General features: G+C 38.5%; 1 protein-coding gene across 8 annotated transcripts in view; it reads left to right on the forward strand.

The window, feature by feature from the left end:
- Positions 1-18,757, forward strand: part of LOC124164372 (basement membrane-specific heparan sulfate proteoglycan core protein-like) — a 1,400,348-nt gene that overhangs the window by 1,238,750 nt on the left and 142,841 nt on the right. For all 8 annotated transcript variants that reach the window (XM_046541669.1, XM_046541671.1, XM_046541670.1 and 5 more), the window contains 8 exons: positions 1,391-1,536; positions 2,074-2,138; positions 7,066-7,206; positions 10,204-10,503; positions 11,026-11,228; positions 14,771-14,996; positions 17,321-17,494; positions 18,135-18,328. In XM_046541669.1, coding sequence (XP_046397625.1) covers positions 1,391-1,536; positions 2,074-2,138; positions 7,066-7,206; positions 10,204-10,503; positions 11,026-11,228; positions 14,771-14,996; positions 17,321-17,494; positions 18,135-18,328 — 1,449 coding nt within the window. The remainder of the gene's footprint in view (positions 1-1,390; positions 1,537-2,073; positions 2,139-7,065; positions 7,207-10,203; positions 10,504-11,025; positions 11,229-14,770; positions 14,997-17,320; positions 17,495-18,134; positions 18,329-18,757) is intronic.

An 18,757-nucleotide genomic window follows, 5' to 3' on the forward strand; every position in this document is an offset into this window, starting at 1 on the left:
GTATGAAATTACAAACTTCAGTCCCGGTCCTGGTGGTTACAAAATTAACTTTATTACGAAGTTCCACGAATAAGCAACGGGATTTTGGTGGTTATACACTACTTAAAGTTTTAATAATCTCGCCACGTTTAAGTTATTCTCGTGTACTGGGCCCAAGAGTGTCAATTATGGTTTTCTTCAGTGTACACGCAACATTATATAATAAGCTTATTATTCCTGTGGTGTTGTGGTGACCCACTCATAACTGCTCGTAAATTGGACTTACAGTTAGTCCTCTTCCTACACACATTCGATTGTCGAACTTTCAGAGATGCGAGCATTTAAAAACTCAAATTTCGAATTTGGCGCCTTTCGATTTGGCTGATGCTACGCGGTGTTGCGTAGAGGAACTTGCACTTTAGGCACAATCTGAACAAAGTATCATTGAATCCAGTGTGAATTTAGGTACTGTTCAGTGTTTCACCAGTTCCTCCTCACTGCGGAGAGCTATTTTTTTCAGCTCCGGATGCGTTGCATGCCCAGCTTGATCAGTTCGTCACAATCGTGAATTAGCTCACAATTGTGATGCAGTGTTGCATCCTGAAGGCGATTCCTTGCATATAGTCTAGCTGACGAGAGTTGTCCGATGAGAGCACAAAAGAAGGGGCAGAATACCCTGTGCCAGCACGGTTTGATGTCAATCACTGTCCCCCAAATGCACCTCACGCCCTCGCCTAGTAATACGATGTTGTCAAATGCATAAGGAGCTCCGAAGTAAGCCTGATCCACCAAAAGAAGTGATCCCTTCTTTGGGTCCTTCATGCTCGTCGTCCCTTCTGGCTGCTTTCTGTGGGCGATTCCCTTTTTTACCTGGCAACCTTGCTCCCCACCCCGACCTAGACTATTCTGCCTGTTATCAGACAACTCTCGGCGGCCAGACTCTAGGTTTATCAAATTATGAACTAGGTCTCGGAACGCATCTAGTTCGCATATCGAGGACTTACTGAATTCAGTGAGATATCAACCCCCGATTGTGTCTTGCTGCATTCTTCTATTTGGAAACTAAAACTAATTTTTCTGTTTTTTTTATATATTTACGCATTTATTAAATACTGCATAGCGTTTATTAAATACTGTTTCTTTTTCGACGATTCCTGTAAGAAACGTTAATACAAACTTCGTTATTACGAATCTCAGGTTTTTCGGTTCTGCGAACTAATAACGAGAGTCTATTGTAATCTCAAATTATACTAGTCGTTATTGTCTATTTTTACTGATCAATCTTATCCTGTAACTAATCAACAACTAACCCTTGACAGCCCTTTTACTATTTTCTTTTAATTTAAATTGGCAATTGATTAATTCATTAACTTCAACAGTGTTCGTATAATATTTGTTTGAATTGTTTCAGATTTGGTCGGACTTGTATTTTGGATACGGACAATCAACCAACTTGTCGGTGCCCTCCGGGTTACGTTGGCAGGCGCTGTGAGAGATGTGCTGAAGGCTATGAAGGAAACCCTCTTGTCCCTGGAAGTAGTTGCAGGCGTATTCGTGGTAAGTACATATTGCCATTTAAATTTGACGCTCAAAATCAAGTAAGACATTTTGGAAAGTAAGAAAATGTAAGTAGTACCCCTGTTAGGTATGCCTCATAGTGGGGGTTGGAATTTGGCATTATGTACTCAGAAGTTTTGCTCTTTAAGACAAAGGCTTAACTTATGTATTTAATATTTGCTAGTGCATGTATTCAAACTTATGCTGTGGAGGTTGTATTCTTCAACTTTAAAAATTCATTTTGTTTTGTGTTTTTAGTTTATTTTATCTTTGGATAATTCACCGGTAGCATTTGATATTATTTTATCTGTTTTTAAATTGCTATTCAGTATATATTCTCTGAAAGACGTACTATTATGGTATATTTTGGAAAATTGAAAAAATAGTCTGGAATGACTGAAAAGTTATGGAGTGAAAAATATGTTCGAAATCATGTTTTTGCAAGGGAAACTTATTTAATGAAATAAGTTTAAGAAGTGTAAAATGAGAGGGGGGGGGAACTAATTGATTTTAATTTCTTAATTGTCTACGTTTCAGAGCAATGCAGTCCAATTGGCAGCCTAACCAGTTATCCTGATGCACGAGGCCAATGTTTATGCAAGGTATATTAATAAAAATATCATTATAAATTGTTTTTAGCAGGTGTTAATTATTTAATATTTTCTTGTGAAAGATGTCTATATTTTTATTTTATTTTTAAATTGAAGTAGTGTTGAAGCAGTTCATTAAATATTATTTATGGGCGAATAATTAATTTACCGTATATGTCTGAATATAGCCCCCCTTTCTTTCCAAAAATGCCTGTGGTAAAAGTGAAGGGGGGGACTATATTCATACAATGCAAAGTAAAGGGGGGGACAAACGCATTTTTTTTACTTTTCCCGAAACTGAAGCCTCAAAATTAGGGGGGGGGGGGGGACTATATTCAGAGGGGGACTATTTTCGAAGGAATACGGTATGTGAGTTATGGGTACTGAAACCATTAATATGTGTTTTCAGTCTTGTGTTTCTGGAAGTTGACAATTCTCGGGATGGATTTTTTTCGGATCCGGATCGGATACTTCATTTCACGTGTTGGATCTTCGGATATTTTCAAATCGAAATGAATTTTTAATTGTGTGCAATAAATTAAGTGATTATTCAAGTCTCTTCTGGGTACATCCAATCTAAGGAATGCTATTTAGATTTTCATACACATTTTAATATTTTAATTAGAGATGGGTCGAATAGCAGATTCCTCGAATTCGAATATTAAATCATTGCTCGAATATTTGAATCACTCGAATTTCGAATACCTCGAATACTAAATGATGAATGCTGGAATGTTTGACTCGGTTGCCTATGCAGCAGGCAACACAAGATTTTGGGGAGTAATTTTGATTTCCTTTAAAGGATTCGAACAGGAATTAAGCTGATTAATGGAATATTTTAATTTTATGGAAACAATTGGGCATATAATTAATTCAACTAACATCGCTTTACCCCCACTGCTGCTGCCAAGTGTTAGCTGACAATCTGAGGCAGTTTGTAAAATACAAGCTCTTCTCCACCGGATTTTCTTCAATTATTTTCAGTCCATCTTTGGGAGTTCTCACGAGATAAGAAGATGAATTGGAATTGCTATCAGGGAGAAACAAAATATTCTGAGAAAATATCCCTTTGTCTGGGACTGTAACAATAAAGATTTATAGCACCACTCATAAATTGTAACTTGACATATGTTTTCGGAAAAAAATACCGCATCAACTTCCGAGAAGCTCTGCTGCTCATATCGAGTTTCGCCAGAATGCTAAGTTTACATCGCATTTTGACATTTATTTCTTTGCGTAAAATGCTTAAATAAACTCAGAAATACGTCGTGTTTGGTCTTATTCTTTTTGAAATGACGCGCACATTACTAATATTTCAATTCAATAAAGGTGTAACATCAATTGACGAAAGTCATTCTTAGACACCTTTTGTGATAGATGACTCATGCAGCGGTTGACCTCCACAGAAATGGGGAACTTCGAAGCTGGTAGGAAAAAAAAGGTCAGTGGGGGAGAAAAGGGTGGGGCCCGAAAGATGTTTCTATTGTTCTCGTGTAACTTGGTATTTTTTCGAAGCTAAGGTCTTCGTAATATGATCACTGCGCGAGCTGTGACCTTTTTTTTATTTCGAAGAAGACGAAAGCCTCAGAGGGGGGCTAGTGCTGAATGGAGAGGGATACCGGATCTAGGGAAATGCGCTAATGTAAGTATCCCACATTACTCACACAGCTGTTGACCTCCAGAAATGGGGAACTTATAAGCAGGTAGCCAGAAAAAGGTCAGTGGGTGAGAAAAGGGGGGAGGGCGTGAAACACGTTTTTATTGTTCTCGTAACTCGATATTTTTTTCGAAGCAGGGGTCTTCGTAATGCGATCCCTGCGCGATCTGGGACCTTTTGTTTGATTTCGGAGAAGAGGAAAGCATTAGAGTGGGTGAGGCAAGTGCTGAATGGAGGGGGATAGCGGATCGTGGGAAATGACCTAAGGTTGCTATCCCACGGCACTGAGGTTCTCCTGGTGGGGGGAATCGGGGATATTCGGATTTTTTCACCCGACCATTTTCGGTCCCCCTCGTCTAACTCTTTTCACCGCTAAAATCCACGAATTTGATGTAATTCGTCAACTTGCGTAAAACGGCGCTGCGAGCACTAAATGACTACAGTTCTCTACATTTTTCCGAGTCAACTACCAACGACGTGCGTGCGACAGTGTATGACGCGTAATTCAAAGTATTCGAGGTATTCGAGGCGGTACTTTTCGCATAACTATTCGAAACCTCGAATATCGAATACTTTCTAATATTCGAGGCATTCGAGTATTCGCGGATACTATTCGCACATCTCTACTTTTTTGTAATTGTTCATATCCATATAAATTAATTTAATCATAAATGCAATTTTTGCCTTCCATGCATCACTTGTCTACCTGGTAAGTGGAGTTCAAGCAAAATTGTCATATTTATTACTAATAGTCATCACTGTGCTCGTTGGAGACTTTGTTAATTTTAGAGGTGAATCAAATACTTTTTTATTCCAATTTTGAATTACAATTCAAGTGCCAAATTTTGCCGCGAATAGTGGAATTGAATATAAGTTTCCTAATTTATTGTCTTAAAACTCATCTTAACACTGAATACCCAATTTAATGCCAAGTCACACCTCAAAACACTTGATAAAAATATTTTTCACATGCAGGAAGGTTTCCTACCAAGTGTTGATTCAGCATGTCTGCCATTGTCTTCTTTCCACCCCTGAAGTTGATGACAGACTTTGCCGTTGAAACGTTGAGACTATATACCCAAAAAAATACCTCGTAGGAAACCGCAGAAAGCTGCATCCTACATATTCATACGGCAAGAAAAACTTTAAATTCTTCCTATTTTGCACATTTTTCCAGGTATTGAAGTATTTCAGTTTTAAGAGACAATGATAGAGTATGAAAACGTCATCGCTTGTTCAACTGAAATGAACTGAAACAATTAACTTTGGAACATTCAACTTATTTTTAAATGCCTCGTTACATTATTTGGAGTAATTTTTGGATTTGGAGTTGGATTTTTCACACAATTTGTGCAATGTGGGTGACTCTCGTAAAGTTATCACTGTAGCTAGTCCCGGTATACTTGAATTCGTCAAGAGTGAACACCTCTTTGTGTTCAAAGTTCGGGCTTTGCTCTGTGGCTGTGGTGCCGTGTGCACAATTTGGACTGCTCGTGGCATAATATGCTCAGCATTGCATACCACCTTGTCCGGTATAGTCCACAAATTTCCACCAGGGAGAATGACGCCTAGGCAGCTTAACTGGCTAAAGCTCGCTCAGATGGAAATCGTGGGATCCAGGTTCGAATCCCCATCAAGGGGAATGATTTTTCCTCCGTGAATTTTTCAGAAACAACTAGATGACATTATGGATTGAATTTAGAAGCATTATTAAGTTAAACAGCAAATATCACGTCTAATTCAGGAGAAGAGAGTGTGCTCCAAATAGATTATCCCACTTTGGAAGAAGGTCGCCATAAGTTTTGGAAGACCAGCAAATGGCATTTGGAACAAATCCTTTTATTTTGTTTTCTTTAAATACATGTACTCATTAAGAATATTATGATCAGTAAATGCATCATTATCATTTATTCCTGCAAATTCGTTGGGATAATCTGAAGGAAAATGCAATGCATATAAATTGCATGGGGTGGTGATTGTTGGAAAAAGCAGAAAAACAAAACTGATTTGTGAGGGAATTTTGAATTTCTTGAAAAATCAGGAATCAGTCAGGGTGTTCTTGTAATGCTCACATCAAAACTGGGATGGCAACGTCTCATTATTTTTCTATCATAATGCCTATGGTCTGGACTCCTGAGTTTTACTGTACATTTCACGTGATACAACTGTTGTTTTCTCTCAAGCTAGCATATTGGATCCTTAAGTGCATTGATTTCACACTTGTGACATCTTCTGAGTTTTGAAAACATTTTTTCAGCAGAAAATATTCCAATTGTTGGTAACCTTTTGGTAATTGGTGAGGAGAAGTATTCGGGGTATATTATATTGGGTATCAGTGTCGAACTTGTATGTATAGATTTTCACATCAAAATATTTCCCACAAAGATGTACGAGTCTGTAGTGTGCAATAAAAGTTATCGCTCAGTGCAAATACAGTCAACCCTGGCAAGAGGTTTTTTTGAGGGACTTAAATTTGATAGCATCTTTGGTGGGAAAACTTCTAAAGAGGGGAAAACAGGTAAAATGCCATGAAATGTTCACTGTTACATTAATTCTTTGGAAAAAATTCCAAATTCATATCATTGAAACGAAAGGGGTTTACATATCCAGTTAATGTTGAGATAGGAGAAGAAGGAATGCAGGGTGGCTTGCTTGATACACATTTTCCATAAACCCACAGAAAATGATTCCACTTCTATCGATCATTCAATGATAAATTGCCGGCCTCGGTGGCGGCGGGGTAAAGTCCTCGCCTGCCAATCCGAAGGTCGCGGGTTCGAGTCCCGCCTGGGTAAGTTACCCTTATCCAGGGCAAGGATGTTTGTGATTGTTAAATGTTATCAACCCCGATGTAAAGGACGAGCAGTGCTGTTTTCGGTGGTGTGTGAAATAAATAAAAATAAAATGCTGTAGTTACCATATCACATGATTGAATTATCTCTCCAAGAAATTTTGAATTCATGCTTTGCACATGTGAAATGAAAAAAAATATGAAAAAGTTTGAAGGATATAAGAATAATAGAAATCAAAATTTATGTAAAACATTTCCAAAACTTACTATGCAGGTAGAATTGTTATAGAAATTCATCCTTCTGGTATCTTCAGTGGATGGGCTTTAATTTTGGACTTAAAAATCCATCATCTTATCCTAGAAATTCTAATCTTGGCTACACTGACTGCAGTGACTATACCAATAGTTTTGATTAGGATGTGGTTTTTAAAGTATGGAGTGGGTATGTTGATTTTGTTATGTTTTCTGACGAATTTTCACATTATTTTCAGGAAAACGTGTATGGGGTCCTGTGCGACCAATGTAAGCCTAATACATTCTATCTATCAGCTGAGAACACCTATGGCTGCCTCTCCTGCTTTTGCATGGGAATCACAAACCAATGTCAGAGTTCACCATGGTACCGAGACAAGGTAATTGTCAAATATATTTTATTTTTTTCAATGCATGCCTCTGTATACTATTGTATTATTGATTCCTGTCTCTAAGTTAATACTCACAAAAACATCATTTATACATCAATATGACTTACTTTGACTTTGAGTGGTGTCTGGTGCTTGTGTGCTGAAGCGTTTCAGTACAGAAAATAATGAAAGATAAGGTGTATAGGTCCTTACATATGAGTTATGAGGATAGGAACATGGAACATGTGATCACTCAGACTTCACTCAGCTAAAATCAACAAAAAGAGGACTAAGATATTATGTGGTATGTAGAAAAAGAGAGGAGAAGAAACATTAAGCTAGGAAAACAAAAGATTGAAGAGGTTAAAGAGTTTTGTCACCTAGGAAACCGAATTACCAACGACAGACAAAGCAAGAAAGAAATAGTCATTAAAATAGTACAGGCGAAGAGGGCTTTCTTCAAAAAGAAGATTCTTCTAACAGCGGAGAATATAAGTATAGGAGTAAGGAAACAAATCATTAGATGCAACATGTGGAGCATGTTTCTCTTTGGGATCAAGGCTTGGACGTTGACAGCAGCAGAGAAGCATTCTGAATGTGGTACTAACGAAGAATTATGGTAATAAAATGGATCGACTGAGTAAGTTATGAGTAAGTGTTGAGAAGATTGGGAGAGAGGAGAAGTCTTGTAGAAACGATCAGGAGAAGACGGGACCACCTAGTTGGCCACCACATGACGAGGCATGATGAAGGCAATCGTTGAAGGACAGGTGGGAAGGAAGAAGGGCAAGGGACGGCCCCGAATGAATTACATTGGACAGGTTACAAAGGAAGTAAAAGAAATGAAATACCTCACTATGAAGAGTATAACAGATGTGAGAGGGGAATGGAGAGCTGCGTCAAACCAATCACCCATCTTAGGATCTTTGACTAGTGATGATGAGGTGTCCCTGCTTCCTGAATACAGAGGAGCCAGGAGCTGAGGTTAGGACGGTGTGAGTTATCCCTCTCAAGTCGGAGCGTAAGTGCAAAACTTTGAGCGTGCACAAGGGTGGAAAGGGTGATGGAGAAAGGGAAGGGTGGGAGGCGCTGAGGGGAGTCTGGATGGGGGAGAAAGGGGGAATCCATTAAAGGGACACAGGCTACCAGAGATTTTTCTCTAGACCCTCTCTGTATTCAATCAGGGTTATTTTTCCGTACCAATCCTTTGTACATGTATCAAGTGTTTATAAGTCTGCTCCAGACCAAGGGTAGCATACTGCAGATCAAAGCATGCACTGGCAAGCTCATAGCCAGAAATAATTTGCTGGGTTTCCCCTCAATCCAGCCAAAAACATGGTTTAGCCCATGTCCACGCTACGAAAACTGTGTTCCGTCCGAGTTCTTCTTGGATCAGAGTTCACCTATCATTGCAATGATTGTGTCCTTATGACAATGCATATTAAGTCTCTCCAAGTCCATCTGTCTTGATGCAATTCCTCTTAACTTCATGGTTTTTCTCATCCCTCCACTAAAAACTGAATAATTTGTTATGAGGCCATATTTTGAATTGATTTTTTTTAGGAAAAAAGCTTAAATTAATAAAGATTGAGTCAAAGAAGTTATTGACTACATGATCATCATAAGTCAACAATTCCAAGATTGATTTGATGCAACTCTCCATTCCTCTCTGATATCTGATGTACTTTTCATAGTGACATATAAAGTCCAGAAAGTGACAGACATTTTGGCAGTGGGTGGGACTAGACACTGCTATCTTGGATGCATCAGGATGTTCCTACACTATGTATGCAACAAGGTGTGGTAGCTTGTGCATCATTCTTGTCGTACTATGCAGTGGAGTGTTAAAGTGAGTGCTGCAATTGAAAATCCTGTCAGTTGTGAAGTGCGAGCTGTGATGAGGTTTTTATTGGCAAAAAAAATCACAAAACAATTGAAATTTATCCCCAAATTTGTGATTCATGCAACCTAGAAAAAATGACTCAGAAAATTAAGTCCCGTGATGCAAAACAAGCATCGGAGAAAACTCAGCAAGAAAGTTTTGTTTCTCCCTGATAATACTTGCCCACACATAGCTAATTGTACCAAGAGTTCTTGGATTGTTTTCGATGGGAAGCTTTCAATCATCCGCCAGAGAGCTTGAATTTGGTGCCAAGTGACTACCGTGTGTTCCCAGCAATGAATACTTGGCTTGCTGTGCAAATATTTGACACTGACATTGAACTGATTTCCAGTAAAAAACCAGTGGTTGAACTTGCAGGTGGCAGATTTCAATGCAGGGGTTTTGAAAAGCTTGTACCACATTGTGATAAATGCTTTAACTTAAATGGCGTGTATGTAGAAAAATAGCCACAGTTTACCTTCAAAATGTACATAAAGATGATTGTTATTTTCAGTTTGTTTATTCTTTATGTCAAAACGTCTGTTACTTCCTGGACAGCCATTGTATTTCTCTTCTTTTACCTTCTGAATAACCTACATGTAACTACCATATAAACTTGTGTAAGAGGCGCGCCCTTTTCCCCCAGAAGTTGCAGCTGAAAATGGAGGTGCGTTTCTCACACGAATTTCTTATTCTCTTCCCTCTCCCCCCCTTCTCCAGTCGCAAGTCGAGGGGGGAACTGGGTGGCCTTGGTTTTCAGCATGAGTCAGTTATCAAAAACAAGCGGGAGGCTGGGGAGTTTCTCCCTCAGTGATTTAGTTTTTAAAAAATGCCACTACCATTTTTTTCTTTTGCTTTGATGCTCAAAATAGGGGTGCGTCTCTCAAACGGGTGGTAACTAAGGGTCGTCTCTTCCTGTCCTTGGATGATTATTTTCAATGGACCATCATGCTTCATGATGAGGCTGACCAAGTTATCCCATCCTCTCCTGGGGTTTTTCTCTTCTCTCTGTCGCTTCCTATTACTTCGTCATTGAGCACTCAGTTGATCCATTTATCCTAATATCCATTTTTAATGGACATATCAAATTATAGTTCCTCTGATCTTTGCTTTTTATTTTGTAGATATCAACAACATTTTCCAGCTCCTCATTGAACTTCAAACTGGTGAGGAAAGGGCAAGGAGAAATCACTCAGAACATCACTGAAGGTATACGTGTCAACTCTGGAACACGGGAAATAACTTTCTCGGACTTTCCTCGGGGTTCGGATGGCTCGGAGGTTCATTACTGGGCCCTGCCAGATCAATTTCTTGGTGATAAAGTCACATCGTATGGTGGCTACCTCACGTTTACCTTGAGGTATGTTCCTGCCCCAGGTGGCCAGAGATCCAGAAATAATGCTCCAATTGTGGAAATCATAAGTGTAAGTAAATCACCTATCATTGCTTTTATTTAGTAACTTTTTCCCTGAATTGTAATTTTATTATTTTCTCGAGACTGTGACCATTGGTTTAGTAGGTGAGGCTAACTGCCACTGAAGCCAGCTATATCTTAGCTCTGCTGAATAATGTACTGTAACTGTGTAGCATCTCTCTTGAATTCATATTCTCATTACTTCCATGGTAAAATTTGATGGAAATATTTTTATGAGAAACTCATTTTGCTTTTGATTTTAACTGAGAATCCCTAGTTTTGTCAGTTTTGCATAGAGGTAATTACAGTCTTTGGGGGGAATCTATTCCCTCATCCCCCCATAGTTATGCCACTGCCTTAAGTGTTAGTAAAATCAATTTTTCTTCTCATTAGTTTGTACATTGATGGTGAAATTGCTTGACACTAAACCATGTTTTAAAAACATCCATTCTGAATGAACAAATAATATGTGCTGAATATACTGTCTGTTCTGGTCTTTATGTAATTATTTGTTTTTCCTTATCTCCTACAGTGGAACAATCTTCATCTGTTGTACTATGGTGGACAATCAGTTGAACCTGATAAGTCAGAGACAATAAGAATTCCGATTGTTGAAAGAGACTGGGAAAGGTTGGACTCCAAACCTGTGGATCGAGCCAATTTCCTCATGGCTTTAGCTGATGTGAAAGCTATCCTCATTAAGGCGGCATACACAACAAACACCAGAGAAGCTGCGTAAGTTTTAGGGTGTTAAGTAAAGTTAACTATTAAACATAGCTGAGGTGCACAGATAGAGATGAAGTTGATTACATGATGACATTTGATGCATTCATACCCATATCAAAATCCTGAAAATGTACATAAATTTCATATTAGAATTATGTAGTAGTGGTCGTTGTGTTTGTTGGGAGTTGTACAGTGTTTTGCTCAATATGTTTTTTTTTTGGAGTACGTATTGAGGATTTGTACAATAACACAAATTGTCCACAAATGCCACAGTGGGAAGTTTGAGTATTACATTTCTTAGTAGAACAAAACACTCCACATGGAAGAGGTCTTTATTCTTCTACAACAAGAACTCATTATTGTATCTCAAATAACATATATTAAGTACTAAATTTACACTAACTGATAAAATAAGTAAGAGCAGAGAATAGATACCGCAGGGAAGTGCCTTTGGGCTGAGCAGCTGAAATTGACTGAAAGTGTGGCCATGATTTCTTATTTGCTGTAATTGCTGGAGTGAATTTGACAGTAAATCAGGGACAGCCATCGGAGTTGGAATCTCTGGAGTTGTTGGACTCGTGTTATAGTACTCAAACTCTTGAGAGTACTTTGATGTATTTTTAACATCCAAAATACTTTCCTTAATATATTTTATAAAATGCTGCAATATAAGTTTACACTTCTCCTGCATTGTCTGAAGCGCAGCTGCTTTTTTCTCAGTGGGCAATAAAGATGTGCATGTCTCACACTTTTGCCCATTACCCTTATCACGTTACAGTATTAGACATCAATCTCATTTTTTGGTGCTATCATACACCAGATTATTCTCAGAAACTCAAAATCGTTGTCAATTTTTCATTGTACCTTTGTTATATTTTGTGCCTTTCCATAATCATGTGCTTGTAAGTAAGGCTGCTGAATTTTATTATTTTCATAATTTTGACAAAGACACTGTAGCACATAGAGTTATTTCTTCCAAGCATGTTGTCGGTAAATAATATCTTTTTTATAACATCTGTTCAGTGCAGGGGCACAACTAGGAATTAGGGCTAAGGAGGGTTTAAGGTGCTGGGGGGTATAGGGGGAATGGAATAGCCAACAGGGTAAGCGGGATAATAGGGTAGTTTCCTTCATCAAAGAAAACGAAAGGCATTGATTGCGATTCGTTACCCACCATTAGTGTATTCATAATACACAAATTATTTGGTTTTTGAAATACCGGTTTAGACGAATGGCAAGGGTCAAATTATATCCTCATTTGAAAAAGGCCAGATTGGCGCCCATGCGATTCCACTCCACATGACGTCACAGGGACCTAGTTACTACACGAGAGGATAGGAGTTATACATCGTCTGAGGTTACCAATGCATGCATGAGGCACAGAGCTCAGGGAAACATGTCTGAATAATCACCTATTAAAACTGGCTAAGGTCGGAAAGTTTTCTTCGTTTGATAAGGTATTAATAAACCTTTTTTAAGCCAAGCGCTACCAGCCAGCAAGGTACTCAGCTACCCGCTAGCATCCTGCGTCCTATCAGCGCTCAGAGCCTCGATCAAGGTCACCTCACAAGGCGGGAGGGGGGACCAGAAATGCGTCGCACGGACTTTTTCCCATCATTCCTACTTACGCGTCGCGTTTTCGCGCGCTTGAAATTTTTCACTTTTCATTTAATCGTGAAAAATAGATATCGTCATTTAAAAATCTAAAAGCGTGAAATACGTACTCCAGGAGTAATAATCTTTCGATTTAGGCAATAAAAAAATAATAGGAAACCACCCTATTTTAAGATAAATGGTTCAAAATGGTGAGTTTTATGACTCTGTGAATAGTTTGATGTTTTTTTATTAGTCATCTGTCCCCCTCATATTATGCACAAAGGTTAAGAAAATTTCTTAACCTTTGTGCATCATGAAGGAGTTTCACCATGTTACGCCAACCACCATCGCATTTCCCCTCATATTAGTTACTAAATTTGTCACGTTAAAATATTTTTATTAAAAAAATTCCTCTGAGCTTTGGAGGGGGTTTCATTCCCTAAAACCTCCCCCCCCCCCTCACTGTGCCACTGATTCAGTGATAATAAATTCGAGAAATGTAATGGCAATCCTATCAATGCTCATTTCCCGAAGATGGCATTATACGAGGGTTGTACCTAAGCTAAGGTTCCCATATTTTTTACAAATAGACAACTTTGTTAGTTGTTATTAATTTTTACATTGTTGAAAAGCTAACACTTTTGCCTATTTTTTAACTTAGTCTCCATTTTTTTGACACATTTTTGAAGATGGTGCTCCAGCTTTTCTCTCCCTAAATTAAATAAGTCTCCCGCCAACCCGTTGAGAAAGCATGTGACCTCTGCTCGGACTTCATCGTCGCTCTTGAAGCGTTTGCCACCTAAGTGTTATGTTTCGGGGGAGTAATGAAACACCCACGTTTCATCTCCCATTGCAATAGCGTCCAACAACTTCTCCTTGTTGCGTCCCCCATCTCATTGTTGAAGAAAGTTGCGAGCACAGTCAGGTCAAGGTGTTCCTCCTTGTGTTCGTCAGTCAGTGTACAGGGGAACAAGTGAGCACACACTTTGCAATGACTGAACGTTTCCATTAAAGTTCTGTCAGTTGTGTCATGTGAAGCTTCAGGAATGCATTCTACAAGTTTACGGACAGTGACCCTCCGATCTTTGAGCAGCTCACTGTTGATCTTCTGGACAATCCAAAACCGGCAGCCTTCCACTCCGTTTTTCATCGTGAACTTCCTTGCGACCCTGCACCATTTGCGAACATTCTGAACGGACATGCACTCTTCACCATAAACTTCAGTCAGTTTCCGATGAATCTCCATGAGCGGTAACTTCCTTGCGTGGAGAAATCGGATTACTGCTCGAGCCTCACACTTTGCGGGAGCGGGGATCAACACTTCCATTGTTGACGGTTGCAAAGCTGATGATGAGCGACACAGTGAAACGCAGATGGGCAGACTCGAGAGTAGGGGAACCACTGTTGTGGGATTTAGCCCAGCACCTCCACTCAACATTGTAGCGCACTGGGAACCTTACCTTTGGTACAACCCTCGTATATCCTTGTATGTATACTTCCGATATGGTCACATCTGGTCCACTCTATTGCATATATCGAAGGATACATACAAGGGTGAGGTACAGGGATTATCTCCTGAGGCCTCTAGAGCCCATCATAATCTTATGATATTTATTGAATTGAATTGCATGGGGGTGGGGGTACCTTAGTTATATGTACCACGTTTCCATAATTGGCTTTAGCAATATATAATAATTTTTGTCATCATGTTCTACCTTTTAATTGCTTTACTATCTGATATTTTAACGGCTTTATTATTATAGCTTTCTAGTTTCATTCATACAAACTTTTAGAATTTTTATTAGTTCCTGTGATTGTGATTGTCAGATTATATTTGGCTGGTTATGACATCAAGCCTTTTGAATAGCAATTGAGACCAATAGGAATTGGTAGAGTGATGTTTTTTAGGTTGCTTGATGAAATTGTTTTGCTTTTCCTCCTCCTCATATTGGTAGGTTGCAGTCCGTTTCCCTAGACATTGCTGTGGACAGGAACACAGGCTTGGAGCGTGCATTTGCTGTGGAGTATTGTACTTGTCCAAGAGGTTACATTGGACACTCTTGCGAGGATTGTGCCCCTGGTTACACGAGGGATGATAGTGGAATATACCTGGGACGTTGTCAGCCATGTCAGTGTAATGGCCACTCTGATGATTGCGATCCAGAAAGTGGAGTCTGTCGAGTAAGTACTACAGTTTTGATGCACGTATTGTGAAATTCATTTAAAGGTTCATTTCTAGATTTTGAATTTTTCTTCATTTACTGCAAGAGATGTGCAGTTATGATTTTGCATTTTCGTTTTGTTTAAGTTAAAAGAATTAACACCAATTGTGGTCATTTTGTGTACATTTTTTTCATCTTGATTTTTTAATTTTTTTCCACTTGTTTTTTCCTTTTTTATCTTTTTTAAATGTAAGCATTGAATTGCATACTTATTTCTTTGTATTAAATGAGAATACTTTCAGGAAAGTAAAATTGAGATTGACTGAGGAAATAAAAAAGGAGGATAATTGTCAAACTGAGAAAGTTATTTAAAATTTGAAAGATGTTTGTTTATGAGAACACTTAAGACCTAAAAAAAACTGTAAAGCACAAACAACAAGACATGACCATAGGGGTTAAATTCTTTTATTCAAATGGGTTATAATCCCTGTGACATTAATGCATGAATTTAATTCATAACTGATGTTTGTCTAGTCTCGTGAACAAAAAAGGCAATTGAGTATTCAGTAAGAATTCTTTCACGTTGCAAAAGCAAAAAGATGGTCAAGTGGAGATGCAGATCTTAGATCAAAAGGAAAGGAAATAATACAGAAAATAAACAAAAAATATGCTAATTTTTATTGTTTTCAATAAAAGTCATTCTGAACTTATTAATATTTTGAACGAGAAACAATTCTATTTTAGCAAAATCAAAGAATTCTGTGTGCCTTTTAAATTGCATGAAAGAAAAACTAGCCAAGTACATACTAATACTAGTGGAAATATGAGATGAAATCAGTGGATGAACATGCAAAAGAAATGGAATTATTTATCAGAAAAATATGAATGAAAATCCACTTAAAGTGAATTGTTACTGAATTTGTCAGCTGTTTCCGCTTTATGTTAATGTTCAGAAACATGGTTATTTGCCATGTAACCTGTGACTGCTAAAGAGTGTGAAACGGACAGGAAATTGCCTCAGTTGGAAGTTTAGAGTATGCAAGGAGGAGTAATTAACTGTACCCATATTCCATTGAATAAATTTTGACTTTAGATAAAGTCATGTTAAAGAAATAAACGGCAGTTATGTGAAATTTTTGGTTAACTGCACAATCGTATATACTGATCAAAATTATAAAACTATCTAGTCTGGGGATCAGGGTGGATGAAAGCTTCTCAGGTTTCCAACTGGGTCAGGGTCTGCATGGGTCTGTGGGTCTGCGTGGGTCTGTGGGTCTGTGTGGGTCTGTAGGCCGACATATCGTTGGGAGACTTTCCCAACATCCTCAGCATCAGGGTTATTGTTTCACAACATCCTCTCGACTAAGGATCAGTCTCCAGCCTCCCACCAGCCCCGCCCCCCTCCACCTCTGACGCTCATCTCCTCTGTGTGACTTACCCATAGGCATCAAACTCCCCAGATCTTGTTTTGTGCTGAGTTTATGTTGCGAAGACCATGAATCATTATCTTGGAAAGAAAATATCCAGTTACATGAGTACAATAGAAACATGTGTCCCGCCTCCCCCATTCTTGCCTGCAGAACTCTTTCAGCCTACCTGCTTCAAAGTTCCCTGTTTCTGGCTCTACCGCTGCATGAGTCACCTGTTGGCTTAAAAGGGGAAGCACAGGGAAACATCTCTTAATAATCACCTATTAAAATTGACTTTGGTCGGAAAGTTTCCTTCCTTTGATAGGGTATTAATAATCCCTATTTAATCCAAGCGCTACCTGCTAGCCGGGTACTCTGCTACCTGCTAGCAGCCTGCGTCGTAGCAACACTCATAGCCTTGCACCAAGGTCACCTCACTTGCGGCAGTGGGAACCAGAACGACGTCACACAGGGTTTTCCCAGCATTCATACTTAGCCATCGCTTTTTCGCGTGATTGAAAATTTTCACTTTTCATTTAATCACGAAAAATAGATATTGTCATTTAAAAATCTAAAAGTGTGAAATATGTACTCCAGGAGTAATAATCTTTTGATTTAGAAAATAAAAAAAATAGGAAACCACCTTATTGGGGTAACTTGCACATTTAGCTATCACTCAAGATGTAATACACAGCATTTAAATGACTCAACCATTATTTGTGTGGTCAGTCAACCCCATGATCAATGTTTAGTTTGTAAGGCTTGTGCTTAATAATGAGTAGCCTCCTGGTATTCTAAGCAATTCCCATTGAAATATCAAGGAATTTTTCTATTGTTTCACACCCTTTTACTCTACATATTTATATGGTTAATAGGAGGTTTAGTTGAATGTTGAGTCATTTTGCATGCTGTCATGGGTTTATATTTACTTCAGAACTGCCGTGACAACACCTGGGGCGAGAGGTGTCAAGAATGCCGACCAGGCTTCAGTGGTGATGCTACCAATCGAAATATTGGCTGCACCCGTGCCAGTGAACGTGAGTGCCGTTGCGATTCCAGGGGTAGTGCTCAACCGGGTTGTCCAACTGGTAATCAGTGTGTTTGCAAGGTAATAAGGTAATTTGCCTCCTTGGGGCTGCCTCCTCTGTTCTTGGAATCTAAAATCAAATTACCATCTAATAACTCACAAAATCTTGTCTATGAACATTAATTTGGCTTTTTAAATGTAACTTTCTGCTCATAAATGTAGCTTAAATTTGAATAATGACTATGTGAGTCAATTAATTATTTCAAATCCCGAGGCTGGGAAATCCCAGTAAGCTCAATGTCGCAATGTAAGCAGTAATGACTTTGAACTTGTATTATTTCCTATTTAGAGTAAACTATTTTAAATTATACTCCTAGATTTTAGTTACAGAAAGAAGAATTAGTAGCGATAATGTACAAGTCATTCACATTTTAACTGTGAAAAAGATAAGGGTGTTATTTAGAAGGCTACGTGTTCTTGTTTGAATCTACATTCAAATCTTGGGGAAGGATGGATTTGGTGGGCTTGAGAGGTCATTCCTAGTTCTAAGTTATATCATAGGTTTCATTAGATTTAATCCAAGGGTTTAGTAGACTCAAATCATCTCTCTTTTTCATGTAGATTTTTCAATATATCTTTTCTTGTCATCATGTAATTTTACCATAGTTAATTATAAAATTTTTCTTATTTATTTCAACATTTGTCATTGACTACATTTCAGCCTAATGTGCAAGGTACGTACTGTGAAGAATGTCGACCTGGAAGTTTTGGGCTTTCTGAGAACTTAGCGTTGGGATGCCATGAATGCTTCTGCTCTGGCGTCACCACTCAGTGCCAGTCATCCACCGAGCACTATAGAATACAGATTCCAATGCAGATTGGTGTTTCTGGATATGAATTTATGCTCACAGATAGGTGAGTCAATACACATTCATGATCTTTGTTTTTTTTTATTTGAAGGATCAATTGTAGGATTAAAACTATCCCAGAAATCAATCTGTGTTTTAACGCTGTGATTTTAGATCAGTTTTTAGGAGGAAATCCCTTTTCCATGAGTCTCTTGCCGAGCATTTCAACCTCTCTCTCCTAACAGGTTATTCTGTTCTCTTGCCTATGGCATCCCCAACTTACTTACTGTATACAGTAAACTCTTGATTATACCGAGTCAGCGGGATGGAAAAATGGCACTTTGTATTATCACAGTTCGTAATTTCAAACCTTTTTATAAGTCGCAAAAAAAAGTTTGCCTTTGTTTCCTCCAACCTCTTTTGTCTTTAATTAGATACTTTTTTTTAACGTTTTCGGTGGCTATTTGTGAAATAAGTCTTAAATAAACTTTTGATA

This window comes from Ischnura elegans, chromosome 8 (assembly GCF_921293095.1).
Source record: "Ischnura elegans chromosome 8, ioIscEleg1.1, whole genome shotgun sequence".
NCBI classification, from domain to species: Eukaryota; Metazoa; Arthropoda; class Insecta; order Odonata; family Coenagrionidae; genus Ischnura; species Ischnura elegans.